At 30.5% G+C, this 13,315-nt stretch overlaps 2 protein-coding genes across 11 annotated transcripts; both read right to left on the bottom strand.

Moving 5' to 3' along the window:
* Positions 1 to 1,656: 1,656 nt before the first annotated feature.
* On the bottom strand, positions 1,657 to 3,967 carry LOC137813863 (plant cysteine oxidase 1-like). Of its 2 annotated transcripts, none has more exons than XM_068616320.1 (5): positions 3,553 to 3,967; positions 2,941 to 3,059; positions 2,669 to 2,831; positions 2,362 to 2,568; positions 1,657 to 1,943 (listed from the first exon to the last, which is right to left on the bottom strand). In XM_068616320.1, the coding sequence occupies exons 1-5, from the start codon at positions 3,782 to 3,784 to the stop codon at positions 1,819 to 1,821; spliced, it is 846 nt and encodes a 281-aa protein (XP_068472421.1). In that variant the 5' UTR covers positions 3,785 to 3,967; the 3' UTR covers positions 1,657 to 1,818. The 2 variants fall into 2 exon arrangements, with proteins under 2 accessions (XP_068472421.1, XP_068472422.1); XM_068616321.1 differs by having other exon boundaries at positions 2,362 to 2,565; positions 3,553 to 3,919.
* Positions 3,968 to 6,753: 2,786 nt separating this feature from the next.
* On the bottom strand, positions 6,754 to 13,104 carry LOC137813862 (DNA replication complex GINS protein PSF2-like). 9 transcript variants are annotated; one of them, XM_068616318.1, is made up of 9 exons: positions 12,949 to 13,104; positions 11,254 to 11,441; positions 10,063 to 10,181; positions 9,901 to 9,975; positions 9,702 to 9,816; positions 8,203 to 8,302; positions 7,998 to 8,121; positions 7,184 to 7,336; positions 6,754 to 7,002 (listed from the first exon to the last, which is right to left on the bottom strand). In XM_068616318.1, exons 3-9 carry the CDS (start codon positions 10,108 to 10,110, stop codon positions 6,985 to 6,987), a joined length of 633 nt encoding a protein of 210 aa, XP_068472419.1. In that variant the 5' UTR covers positions 10,111 to 10,181; positions 11,254 to 11,441; positions 12,949 to 13,104; the 3' UTR covers positions 6,754 to 6,984. The 9 variants fall into 9 exon arrangements, with proteins under 9 accessions (XP_068472419.1, XP_068472413.1, XP_068472416.1 ...); XM_068616312.1 differs by having other exon boundaries at positions 10,063 to 10,218; positions 12,949 to 13,099; XM_068616315.1 differs by having other exon boundaries at positions 10,063 to 10,198; positions 12,949 to 13,091.
* Positions 13,105 to 13,315: the final 211 nt, after the last annotated feature.

Raw genomic sequence — 13,315 nt, 5'->3', positions numbered from 1 at the left:
GTGATGAATGATCCATGCCATTAACATTATGCAGGTCGAGAAAGATTTCAAAATAGCAAAGTGCAACACAATGCTAGAGAAAAATACTTCATAGCTTGTGTACTCAATCTTGAATAAGTTTTCAAAGTCTAAGAATGAAAAAGAAATGTCAAAAACCTTAGAAGATCAAGAAAGCATTAAAGAATCGGCACACAACATCTTAGGTAGTAGCTACAAGAATAAAGATATCAACACATGTTTTATGATTGATGTAGAGTCTCAAGAAAACAAGGTAACTAGTTCTAGTTCTCATATTCAAACAAAGTATGATGAAGTTCTTATGCTTTTAAAAAAATGTATGAAGAGGCAAATAGACTTACTTGTTTAAAAAAAAAACTCAAAATTGATTATAAAGGGTTAGAAAACAAATTGTAAAGATTGCAAGAAATTTAAAAACAAAGTTGAATATATTGAGAACAATAGAAAAATCTTTCTTAATTCCCAAAAGTGTGTAAATGGATAGAGTTGGAATTGGAAGTTCCTTTAAAAAAACAAAAAGCTTTCAAAAGCTTTTTTCTTTTTAAAAATCCACCCACTACACCTTTTTGTAACTTGCTTTTATTGTTTTAGAGGTCATATCAAATCCTGTTATTTTAAAAAATTTGGTGTTCCAAGTGGAAAGTATTCTTGGAAACCCAAAAGCTACATCAATGTTGCCAACATGGTACCAGTTGAATTTTCTGTTTTGCAAATTAGGAGAAAAATGAAATTTGAAATCAAGAGATGCTAATATCCAGGTGAAATGCTTCTTTCATGTGTAAAAATTGTTGTTTGAATCATTGGATGAATTGTTGGATGTTTAAATACTGCTAATATATCTGATGTGATAAATATGTAATTTGAAAATACTTGCAGTGCAATAATATTGCACTGTTATGTTTATATATGTATAAATATGAAGAGAATAAAGAAAACACCTAGAAAAACTAGTTGAACCCCAAGTAAAATATTAATGATTCGATATGAGAGGAATTAAGTATACCCATTATAAAAAAACGAAAATATATATAAAGTTTTACAAATAGATCTTTTAAAACAACATAAAAAACAAAAACAGTAGTAGTAATAATAATAATAATAATAAAATTACTTGAGACAACTCCTAAGTATTCTGGAACCTTAGGTATGCTCTCACAGAGTCATAACACATGTCAAAATAGTATCAGTTGCGAGATGAAAACATGGAAACAAGTTTATTGTCGACACCTAAAGGCATATATCTATCCAAACTAATTTTCCAGAACTCCGTTACCTTTTCTTTTCAAAAGACACTTCAAAATATTAAATTCACGTTATTCTTTTTAAAAGAAACTTTAGAAAATTGAATTAAGGACTTTGACTCCTAGACAAGACCATTTAACATATATTATGATTGTTGTTTTTTAATTTTCCACAAATATGTGGTGAAAAACATAAATTTTCATTTTCATAAAAAGTGAGTCAACCTTATAATCAGCACTTGGTGAATAAAGTTGTGAGTGTGTGTGGACACCTTGCAAACAACTAAGTAAAAAAACCTAATTAACGAAATCACGATTAACAGGTAAACAACCTAAGCCCATGGTTTTCTATATAAGATGACAATAGGTCCCACACGATGTTATAAATAGCAAAACAAAAGCTAACACACATATTCATTCATTGAATATGGACAGAAAGGGAAAGTGATACGAGAGTTTTGCATTGTTGTGCTATGGATCCATAGCATTAGGAGTAGTACACAGTGAGATGTTACTACTAAAAGGTTATGTTTGTTTGAGAATACTACATAGAGTAAAACTAGAAGGGTGTTGGACCCAGGTACTCAATGCCATCCATTTCTGAGTTCTCTGGCATTTCAATTTCTTCCAACCAAGCGTAACTATCCTTCTCATTTTCCTCTTTCACCTCACCGATCCTTTCTTCTGCAGGTTAAACCATTCATTAATGCTCAGTCACATGAAAATAATAATGTATATATAATTCTACATGCTCAGACACTGCAATGAAGTGTATTAATCAGGCTCAAATATGAACACACAACCTCATACTAATTAACAACATCAAGAAACTAAAACAAACTTTGCAAAAGATACTCTCCCAGAAGAGATATTGCTTTCAATGTTCAAAAAACAAGAGTTTATATAATTTCATGAAATCATAGATGTACTTAATGTAATGCACTCATTTTCATGAGGACAACTATTAAAAGCACACTGAAATGTAATTATAATTTTATGTCATCAATACAAGATGAAATCCAATTACAATGAGAAAATAACATGAAAGAAGTATATAAGTTTTGTCATTTCTTGAAGTGTTTAGAGAGAGAGAGTTACTTACTTGGAGAAGAAGTACAAGGGTGATCTTTGTAGTAGGAACAGTCACGGTCATCTTTTTTGGAATAAGGAGGGCCAATGACATCAAAAACAGCACATGGGGTTATGGCTGAGAATTCATGGATGTTGCCTCCTGTGGTTGGATACAGCACAGAAGTGTCGCATGATGTTGTGTACATCTTATCAGCTTTCAACTTTGCCAATCTCACTGCTGCAAAAACAGCATCTGTAAGGGTCAGTTTTCAAAAACTAATTGCACACTCCATTAATTCATGGTCACTAAAAGATGATAATTAATAGAGAGAACCCACATTGAGATGGTTGTTCCAACAGGTTGTCTTTAGAGACCTCAGGTTCAACCCAATCATAGGACTTGATGTGCATTAGTCCTATGAGAAGCTTGCTCAAAACAGTCATGCCTGGGTGGTTATGGAGAGGAATGATTCCTCCTTCAGGTATGAAAAAGATGCAGAGCTGCACATAAGGATAATGTTACCATCATTCTTTAAGCACACAAGCTAGCTAAAAGCAATTTCTGCTGTGAGGGTTGGCGATTAGGGAGCAATGAGAATGAAACACTTACTGAGAAATTGTCACACTTGAACACTGTTGTATAAGTGACCCTTTGGTTCTCAATTATATTTCCAGGCTTGAAGAACTGCAGATCTCTATTCAGTCCAACATCTTCTGCCTTCATGTTATCTGAAAGATATTAAACAATCAGAAAACATCTCAAAATGAATGTACACTCAGGAAGTAGTGATAGAAACAATGCCTAAATTCTAAAAGAGAATAATTGCAAATCCACAATTCATACAATCACTATCTACATAGAAAAAAGTTGATGCATGTTATAGTTTTCTTCATCTCTATATAGACACTAAAAAACTGAAGCTGTATAATATTTTTTGAGTTGGAATGAAACAAAAATAAAGTTAAATAAGTCAGACCAAGAACACAAAATAAAATAAAATAAAATAAAATTCTCCAGTCTCAAGAAAATGTATCTGTTAATTGAGTGCAGAAAACAACTTGAAGCAGTATTATTCTTGTTTGTAATTTAATGTAATTAGAGAAACAAAAGCAAAAATCAGACAGACCCCAAAAACATGAGAACATGTGTAAAAATAGATGAATAGATAGAACAAAGTTTCATGTTCAACCCTAACAAGTTGTATTTTGAGTAACATCATACCAAGTATGTGACGCAATCTCTGAACATCTTGTGGTGAAGGAACAGTGTCAGGACCTTTGAAAGTTTCAGTGCATGAATGAAACAGCTGCCGAAGTGTGTTTGAAGCACCCAACTCGGGCCTCCTAACCCTGCGAGCAAGTTGTTGTTTCTTCTTCTTGCCAATGTCCCTTCTCACATAACCAACCTTGTTCACACGTCCAACCCTCTCTCTATCCACCATACTTGTCTCCATCACCACACAACCAGTAAATATGAAAAACCAACTCTTCTATGAAAGCAAACCTCACCACTCTCTCACTCCACACCAACACAAGACTCACAACTCTTCTCACAGATTCTCAAGAATGACCTGAAAAAGTTACATGGTTTGACTTTGACACCAAATAGTCGATGTGTTAAGAGTGCAAAAGTGCATGAAGAAGAGAAGGTGAGGATGAAAAGTTAATATAGTTAGTATGTGATAAGGAGAGAGAATATCCAAGTTTGAAAACTAGGGGCACATGACATGGTATTGTGCTACTGTTTTGTTTCTAACAGTGGTGCAAGCAAGTTATAAAACAAAGAAAAAAAAAAGAAGCAAAACCGGTGTTGTTGGTGCATAGATTGTTTCGAAACTGGCGGTTAAAGCGACCCCTGTTTTGTAGGTCACTGCGGTGATTACCAATTTACAATAATTTCCATATAAATCTTATATTTATTTTTTAACAAACCTTGTTTTGTACATTTATCTTCTTCACAATCAAATTTATTTTGTTTTCTCAGTTTCCTTATCAAATAGTTACAATAATAAGTGATAATTAATAATGGAAATTTCACTACAAATATTTTGTTAGACCTGTATTTATTACACTCAACACGTATACTCTTCAAAATAAATGTAGAAGAGACGTTTTCAAGATAAATAAGTGAAGGGTATGCGTTATGAAGGTAAATGGTAAGAGGAGTAAATGAATCATTGATGTGCACGAGAAGAAAATGCATTTGGGATATTGAGAAAGAAAAAGAAAAGTAGAAATAAGTCAGAAGTGTCACAGAGATTATTTCATGAAACATGGATAATTACGTGTACTCTTATTAAGAGTACACAGATATAGATGACTGTAGATACTTTGTAGGGTATGTTTTACTACTTAAGCTTAGTAAAGAAAATCTAAGAATACCCAATTGTTATAATTAATTAACATTTAATAAAAGTTGTAAAATTGAAAATGAAATTATTTATAGATAAAATTTGATAACTAGACGACAATGAAAAGTGAGAAGGTTATCTCTTTACATTTATTTCGTCTGCCATGTTTTAGAATACCGAAGCTAGTGTGACAGACCTTGAATTTGGAAATTGGAAGTATGATACGTGTAAGCTAGTTTTTCGTTTTGCCTGTTGTAGTTGTAAATTTGTCATGAGAAAGTTTAAATAAAAACAAATATGTACAGTCAAAATCAGATGATAGAATGACAAATTTTATCTTCTTCTCGGTGGATGATGAAGACTTTGAAACTTATGATCAAACATGAAAATGGTTAAACAAAATATCCTACTAGTGGAATCAAAGTCATTCCTTCTTTTCCTTCAAAATTTAAATTTAAATTATACAACAAGTTTTTTTATAAGAGTATTTAAAAAAAAATTAAAAAAAAATATTTTTATCTTTTTTTTTTCTGAAAACAGTATAGATTAAACATATAATATCCAATAAAAATACTAGTCATTGTATACAATCAAACACACTATGATAATAGATATTTGTATAGAAAATATAATTGGAAGAAATAGATAGCTCATCTAAGTTAAATTTATCTAATACTTTTTATTAAATTTCTAACAATAGAAAATCCACATTAAAAAATAATATCTCAATAACATTATAGCATTTATTTATACGAAAAATTATTAATAATGCATTTGATAATTCAATAAAATAATAATATAAATAAAATCAATTATTAATATGATCTCAACATTTGAAGTGAAAAAATAATATAAGTATATTCTTTTAAGAAAACAAAATATATATATATATATATAACTATTACTAAAAAAATATTTATTTTTAACCATTTTCTAATATTACATTTTATTACAGATTTTATTTAATTAAACATAATTTTTTTATTGGTTTTATTCTTTTTAAAATTATCTATAATAAATAAAAAACAATCTCAAATGTTATGTATTTTAAACATCATAAAATAATGAAAAATATTTATTTTGTAATTTTTTATATTATTTTTAATATTATAATACTTAGTTAATTTTTATTATTTTAAAAAAATATGAATATCCATATTTATTTTTCTTATTAGTACATATAATAAAAACAATAATTTTATCTTGTACATTTATTATACCATCAAATTTAGAATATTATTTACATTTTTAATCTAATAATTAAATAAATATTAACTTAAATAAATTTTAATTTTAATTGAGTAAATTAGGTTTGAAATATCGTAGCCTTAAAACTGAAATATACTTCATTTCTCACTCTTCGACCTATGGTAATATCAACCAGATAAGAATTATAAATAAAGTGCACCACCGTACAATATTTTAATATTATAATCAACACATTATGAATAGAAAATAAACTTTTATATATTTTTTAAAATATTAACATAAATGGTTACAGTAAAACACTATAAGTAATTATATAAATATTACCCCATTTGTTGATTTGTTATATATAATTATTTTTAAGATTTTGAATATTATTCTTTTTTAATTTTAATATAAAAATTAAAATTATATAAAATTTAATACTTAATATTTTTTTATACATACTTATAGATGTATAAGAGTCAACTGTTTCAATTTTAATTTAAATTGTAAAATTTCAATAATTGAAGCTAACATTCATTTACATTTAATGTTTATAAATTGACTGTTTTTGTTTTTAAAACTTTATAGTATAAATACATTAGAAGCATGTTGAAATAAAAAATTGTTTAACAAAATATATATAAATTTAACATTTATAAAAAATAATAAATAAATCCAAATATTTTTTATATATTATCATTAATTTTATATGCATAAATTAATATTTCAGTGTAAAGTAAAAAAATATTTAAATTACTTTGATCTTAAGATGATAATTTTTTAGTAATATTGCTTTGATAATTGCCTGACATTTGCCAAAAGGTGGACAATTAAGGGTGTGGTGTCACTATTAGCTACAACAGTTTGAAGCAAACTCAACATGAACCAAAAGACAGACATTAAATACTTAATTCTGCTAGTAAAATTAACTAAATTCAGATACATTAGCATAACTATATAAATTTTTAAGTGTTTCTTCTTATTCTTCACAAATAATTATGAGAATACTTTGGGAAGACAGAGGTGAAATATTTCTCAAATGATGCACCTTTGAAGCTGGTCAAATGATATGATTCTAGAAAAGATGCAGCCAAAAAGGTGATACATAATGACTATCTTCGAAGTTGTCTCTGCAAAAGCAAATATTAACTAAATGAAAACCCCATTTCCTTTGAATGAAGATAATGCTTGTGATATTCATTTTTTAATTCATATAATAAAAGGTTCACAGAAATTTCTATATCATCTTAAGCATAAACAAAACTTGAATAATGGATACAGGAAATATTTCCAAGTGTATATAATACTTACTCTAGGGGCATTGTTGACAACTTGGGGTCTCCTATCAGAAACTCTCTCAGGGTCTGGTATTAACTCTGGACTATCATGCTTATAAAATGCTTGTAAAGCTTTTCCAATAAATGGACGAACAATATTCACTTCCATTGCAGACAAATTTTTTATCTGCATTAGACAGATAATTATAAGTTGCATTTGTCAGCAAATACATAAATAGACATGTAATCAGACTAATAGCCTGTTTTCTCCAACCAGTTTTTATCTACCTTGGAAAAACAGTAAAAGTTTCAAAAAGACTGAACAATGGCATAGGCATCTAATTCTCAAAGCAATTATTAAAAATTGAGTGTAAGAAGTGGAACAACGCAAAACTTTCTCCACTCCCCATATTTCAATTTAATTGTATAATTACGGAGAGAATTATGAGCTCTACAGTAGAATACAGTATTTGGCATCAATTATGTCTAACAGTGATCTTCTATAAGGGGAAATTGTTATATTCACATCATTCACTTTTATTTCCTTAAATTTAGCTGTATGGAAACTCTTAAGAACATTGATAATGCACAGATGAAATAAGAAAAAAATAGTGTAACTTCTTGTTCAGTTACTTTTATACAGAGGATGGTTGTATTACCTTTCAACGATGACCAGAAACAAGTTTAAATGAAACAACAAATACATATATTGTATAAAATCCTAGATGTAAACAGAAAAGAAACAAATCACTGGAGCATCTGAATACACAACATAGTATGATAGTAGTGTCAAATTCTCAGTAGATAAGTACTTGCTAAAAACAACATGCATTTACTATAAATATTACCTTAACAGCAATTGTCCGACCATTAAATCCTTCCAAGTCTGTTTCAACTTTATGAAACCTTACATTTCTTATATCTTCAATTAGAGATCTCACCATATATAAATTGGGAATGTTATCACGTGCACTACAAATTTAACAAAAAGTTAGTATAGTAAAATAAGAGCATGGAACAAAACAAAATAAATATTAGTGTCCCTAAACTTACTGATCAAAAAGAAGTCTTGAAATTTCCACATAATGGAAAGGCAATTGATCTGACATCTCTTGAGAGTCTCGCTCTGTCTCCAAAACTTGACTCAACTTCTCTAGTCACAAACAAATGTATTGTATTGGAAAATATTAGGTCTTTATTTCTGGCATTGTTTACTGTTTAACCTGAACACAACTATAATATTCTCATGAATTTTCATCCATTCAACGATAAAAAAAAAAAAAGTATACTCTCATCTACATCAATTATCAACCCATATACGAAGGATAAAAAATCAAAAAGAAAGAAGTCATTCACATTGATGAAAGAATTAGTGACAAAACAAATGACGAAAGATGGTACGACTTTTGTTGTATAATAACATGAATATTCTTATTCATAATAAAGAAATAAAAAAATAAGAATCAGGAATTATAGCACTTTCTGATAAGATATGTATTGAGTCAAGCATGTTAAAAATGGTCAAAGGTCACCACGGTAGACGGAAAACAAAAAGTACTCAGGTTGTGGCTGTCGTTGGAAGAAAAAGTGCTTAGGGAGCATGGTCACTGTCAGAAAGCTAAAATCTTCATATATCAAGGCTGGCGAGAAAAAGCTCACCGGAAAAAAAAAAAAAAAAGAAACCCACTGGAAAATGTGGACACTAAACAATACTCATCAGAAAAAAATCCATGGTAACAGTTCTCACTGAAAAATGTTTATACCAAACAGTACTCGGAAGAAAAGCATCAGCAGACAATACTTGTCCAGAAAAAAGCACACACCGGCGGTGAAACAGTAACACCAATAGGTAAAAGCTTGTCAAAAAGTTGTTAGCGGTGAAAACAGTAATACAGGTGGTCAGCAGTGTATTCGGTGTGAACAGTGACAGCATAAAAATAAATAGAAATAGGAATCGAATAAACGTACACCATTTCCAAAAAAATTAATCCATGAGAAGTCCACAGAGAAAGCATATATTCATATTTGAGTTCCCTTCTAGCTTAATTGTGATACCATATTGAAAGAATAAGTGAACAAATGGATCACACATGATGGTAACATTCTAGAACCATGTTTACACACTAAGTATTGTTATTTATAATAAAAAATATAATAACAAGGAATAGAATAATATCTAATAATAAAAATGTTTGGTAAGATATTTCTTATCATTTTTTCTATTTGATGTTCAATTATATTTTTAAAATAATTAAATAATATCTTTAACCCATATAAACCAAGTTGAATATCAGGAGTTAAAAGGACCCAAAATGGCATGACAGACAGACTTCCTGTTTTGAAACATTCTAAGTGAAACAGGAAAAAAAAACTAGCATGAAGTTGTTCAAACCAAATCATAAATTATGAAATCGTTCTTCAAATTTCTTTCACAACAGCACCTCTAAAATATATGTCCACAGTTAAAATATTTTCATTTCCATTGTTAGATTATTAGGAGGGGGCTAGGGAGAAGAGAAGAGGAGGAGAAATAAGAAAGAAAGGAAGCTCACCAACAGACATCCACTGGGGAGGGTGAATGGAGCACTTGCCTCTCTTCTTGAGAGCAATGGCCAACCACAGCGGTACTTGAGTAACAATCTGTGGCGTAAATGGGCCAAAGTCTCCCTGTCATTGTTAATAAATAAGAAGGGTAATTTGTACGAATCTGCAAAATATAACCAGTTTTGGGGTGTTTGAATTCTTGCTTACAGAAATGAAATTGAGAGGTCCCATTTTGAGATTAGGCACAATGTCCACTATCTCATCCTCAGCAATGAACTCAAGCTGAGTGACAGGCAAAATCATAAGATATATATTAATAATTTTAAACAATTTCAATTATAGAAAGATTTTCCAATACAAATAGCATACCTCCTCTGCTGAAAACAGTGAAAGCTCATGGTTTGATTGCCCAGCCATCTTGTCTCTTTCAATTTGAACTCAACCTAATGGATCTAATCTGCCTCTTTTACTTGCATCCAGATGAAAATCTAGAGACAAAATATTCCTGTTAACAAATGCAGCGAACTGCAAAATCAACTTCAGTAGTATATCATTATCTACTGCAAAATTGAGCTGAAAAAAAAAAGAGGATCAAATAAAATCCGCCACTAACAACAGTTGCAAAAAGTACAAGAGAGGGAGAAAAGGCGGCAAAACAAGAAACAAAGCTTGAATTTGAGAAACAAAACTAAAGAACACAAAAGGCCAATAGCTGGCTTTTTGTATTTTACCAATCCCACCTAAATTTATTTTGTGGGCAGTTTGCAGGTTGAAGATCATTTTATTTAATTTTATTTTTTATTAAAGCCCAATCTTCGTTAATCTAAAAACACACATTGAGATTTCATTTCTCAGAAAATTTAGAATCTATTCAGTCGCATGAAGTATCTTCAATTTGGTCCAGGGAGAGACGTGGCGGAGCTCTAATTCAGGGACTAATTAGATGACAGTTTTGCATGATTTAAACACTAAAATGATGATACTTGGCATTATTGATTAAAAAGAAAATTGAAGAACACATACACATTACTGATCTCAGAAACTAAATAACTAAAAGAAATTGTAGACGGGTGATAACGCTTGCAACTTGCTTTTTTAAACTAGAGTCCATACCATATTTGTCCAACTAAAATCAAGACAGAAGATTGAAAAGTAAAAAGTGAACAGAAAATAAATTTGCAATGTATATAAATAGTAATAGAAGCAACAAAACACTTTGAAAAATAATACAATAGACAAGGTTATCAAATGAAATTACTATTTAAACACTAAACAGAAACCAGCAACTAATTCGTAAATCATCATAAAATTGCCATTTTTTAGAACAATAAGCAATTACTACATCCATTTTTATCCCGATACCCCACTTTATCTGTTACAATTTGCATTGTCGTTGAAATATTGTATAAAGACATCACCCCTTTTCTAATGCTATGAGCAATGTTGCCAAGATCGCGATCCGGCGATCGAAGGGCTGGATCGGACGATCCATGGGCCTCCTCAATCCATGACGCGGTCCAAAAACAAAAAAAAAAACCCTAAACCCAATAAAACCCTAACCTGTGCCTCTGTCGCGCCGTTTTTCCGCCGCTTGTGCTCGCCGTTTCGCCGCGCTGCCCGCGCTACGTATCGCCTCCGCTAGCGCTGCGTTTCGCCGCCGTCGCTTGCGTAATTCGCTGCCTCCGCCACTGCGCTCCACCGCACACGCTGCTCGCGCTGCCTTGCGCTACCTCTGCCACTGCACACGGCTGCGGAAAATGAAGAAGAGACGGCGCATGAAAAATATGATATAATTTGTTGAGCGAGCCAGCACAACCCGGTTCAATCTATGGTAAACTAGGAAATTTCCAACCTAACTCGACCCACATATTCATGAATGACTCACCAATTTTTTAAAAATATTGCCGAGTTTTTCTATTTCTTTTAAAAGTCACATAATAACCTTTTATATATATATATATATATATATATATATATATATATATATATATAAAAGATGTTTCAAATGAGAACAACGATTAAGATGGGAAACAAATAACAAACAATTGTCACCCTTAGATTAAAAACAGAAGACAGAGATCATAACTCAACTAAAATTAAATCAAGTGACCTCTTTTCTCCCTCCCATATCATATTTTCACACACTATCTATCCTACAGGTCTTAAAGCAGAACCAAAACAAGAACAAGAGAACCCAACAAAATTATAATGCATTGGGTTATGATATCGGTAACTGAATATGAGAATGACTAAAATGGAGAAGAAAAAAAGCAGAAGGAATGAATGGGAAGAATGCATATGAAATTGTGAAAGAATTGAATCACTTTATTTTGTTGCAACCACATAAGAAAATTTGGGCAAATTTTTAATTGTTTGGTATCAATTGAATGAGAAGTGACTGAATAGATCGGAATAACAAGCGAACAAGAAGAAGACGTATGAAAGTGTGTGCAACCTTGAAAGGAGAGGGGAACGTAAAAGAGAGAAGAAATACACCATGCAAGAAAGATAATTGAATCACTTATTATATTATGCTGGCACCACATAAGAAAATTTAAACAAATTTTTAGTGTAAATTCCATGAGAACTGAATGAATTAACCTAAATAACAAACCAATAAAAAGAGTGAAACTTAATAATGAAGAAAGACACATGATTTAATTTTAATTGGATTTTACTTTAGTTATTTTTAGTTTAAGGATTAAAATGATTTGTTCTCATTTTTTCATTTAAGAGTTGTTGTCATTCAAAACCTTATATATTTACACACAGTATTTAAGTAGTTAGCCATTCAAATGGTTTAAAATCATAAAAATTATGTTTTGTCCCCAGTGAATTGTTCAAAGATCATGATCATACAAAGTAGAAGGGAAGTCTCATATAATATACTAATAGCACTATAATGCTATCATTTGTCAAATATTCCATACATCCAGTGCAGTTCTTCTTACTCTGTTTAATAGCTCATGCAGGTTATAATTTTGGTATTTACAATTCAAAACAATAAGGACAAAAAAATTCAGTCTAGGATCAGTTTGGCAAAATTGGATAAAAAGGTAAGATTAAAATTCATGTGTCAGTTTTATTGTACTGTACAATTAAAATATGAGAGACCATAACACATTATAAAACCAAAACATTAAATCACAAACTCACAACAATTAAACCTCTGAAAATAAAAATTATTTATTCTCATTACCATTAGCAAACAATGCCATGCTGTAGAGTTAGAGAAAAAGCAAGGAATCTACTAACCTCTGGGCTCTGATTCGCAAGACCGAGATGACGGCGCAACAAGACAACGGCGGCGACAGAGATGAAGCGGAGGCTGGGTTGAGAGTTAGGGTTGAAGAGAAAACGATGAAAAGAGAAAAAGGAATTGAGAGGGAATGGCTGAAATACGGTCATTCTATTTTGGAGGGAAAACAAAACATAATTTAGAGGAAGGAGGGAAAAGATTCATGAATCGCACCAATTTTTATTTCTGTTTCTTATTTTACTTTTGTTGCTTTGGTTCATATAAAATTTATTTAACTGAGTAGTTAATATATCAACATTTTTAAATATTAAATTATTTTGGTTTAAATAAATTTATAAATGTTAACCAAGAAATAAATATGAG

Source organism: Phaseolus vulgaris, chromosome 1 (assembly GCF_000499845.2).
Source record: "Phaseolus vulgaris cultivar G19833 chromosome 1, P. vulgaris v2.0, whole genome shotgun sequence".
NCBI classification, from domain to species: domain Eukaryota; kingdom Viridiplantae; phylum Streptophyta; class Magnoliopsida; order Fabales; family Fabaceae; genus Phaseolus; species Phaseolus vulgaris.
The sequence above is the reverse complement of the archived record's forward strand: the minus strand, read 5'-3'. Positions and strand labels throughout refer to the sequence as shown.

Coding starts and splice junctions, on each gene's coding strand:
- LOC137813862 (XM_068616318.1), bottom strand. CDS start 10,110: ATGGCTGGGCAATCAAACCATGAGCTTTCACTGTTTTCAGCAGAGGAG. Junction 8,303..9,701: donor TCCCCAGTGGATGTCTGTTG/GTGAGCTTCCTT, acceptor GTTTGTGACTAG/AGAAGTTGAGTCAAGTTTTG. Junction 8,122..8,202: donor TCAAGACTTCTTTTTGATCA/GTAAGTTTAGGG, acceptor TTAAATTTGTAG/TGCACGTGATAACATTCCCA.
- LOC137813863 (XM_068616320.1), bottom strand. CDS start 3,784: ATGGAGACAAGTATGGTGGATAGAGAGAGGGTTGGACGTGTGAACAAG. Junction 2,569..2,668: donor GTTGGAACAACCATCTCAAT/GTGGGTTCTCTC, acceptor CTGTTTTTGCAG/CAGTGAGATTGGCAAAGTTG. Junction 1,944..2,361: donor CCCTTGTACTTCTTCTCCAA/GTAAGTAACTCT, acceptor TTTAACCTGCAG/AAGAAAGGATCGGTGAGGTG.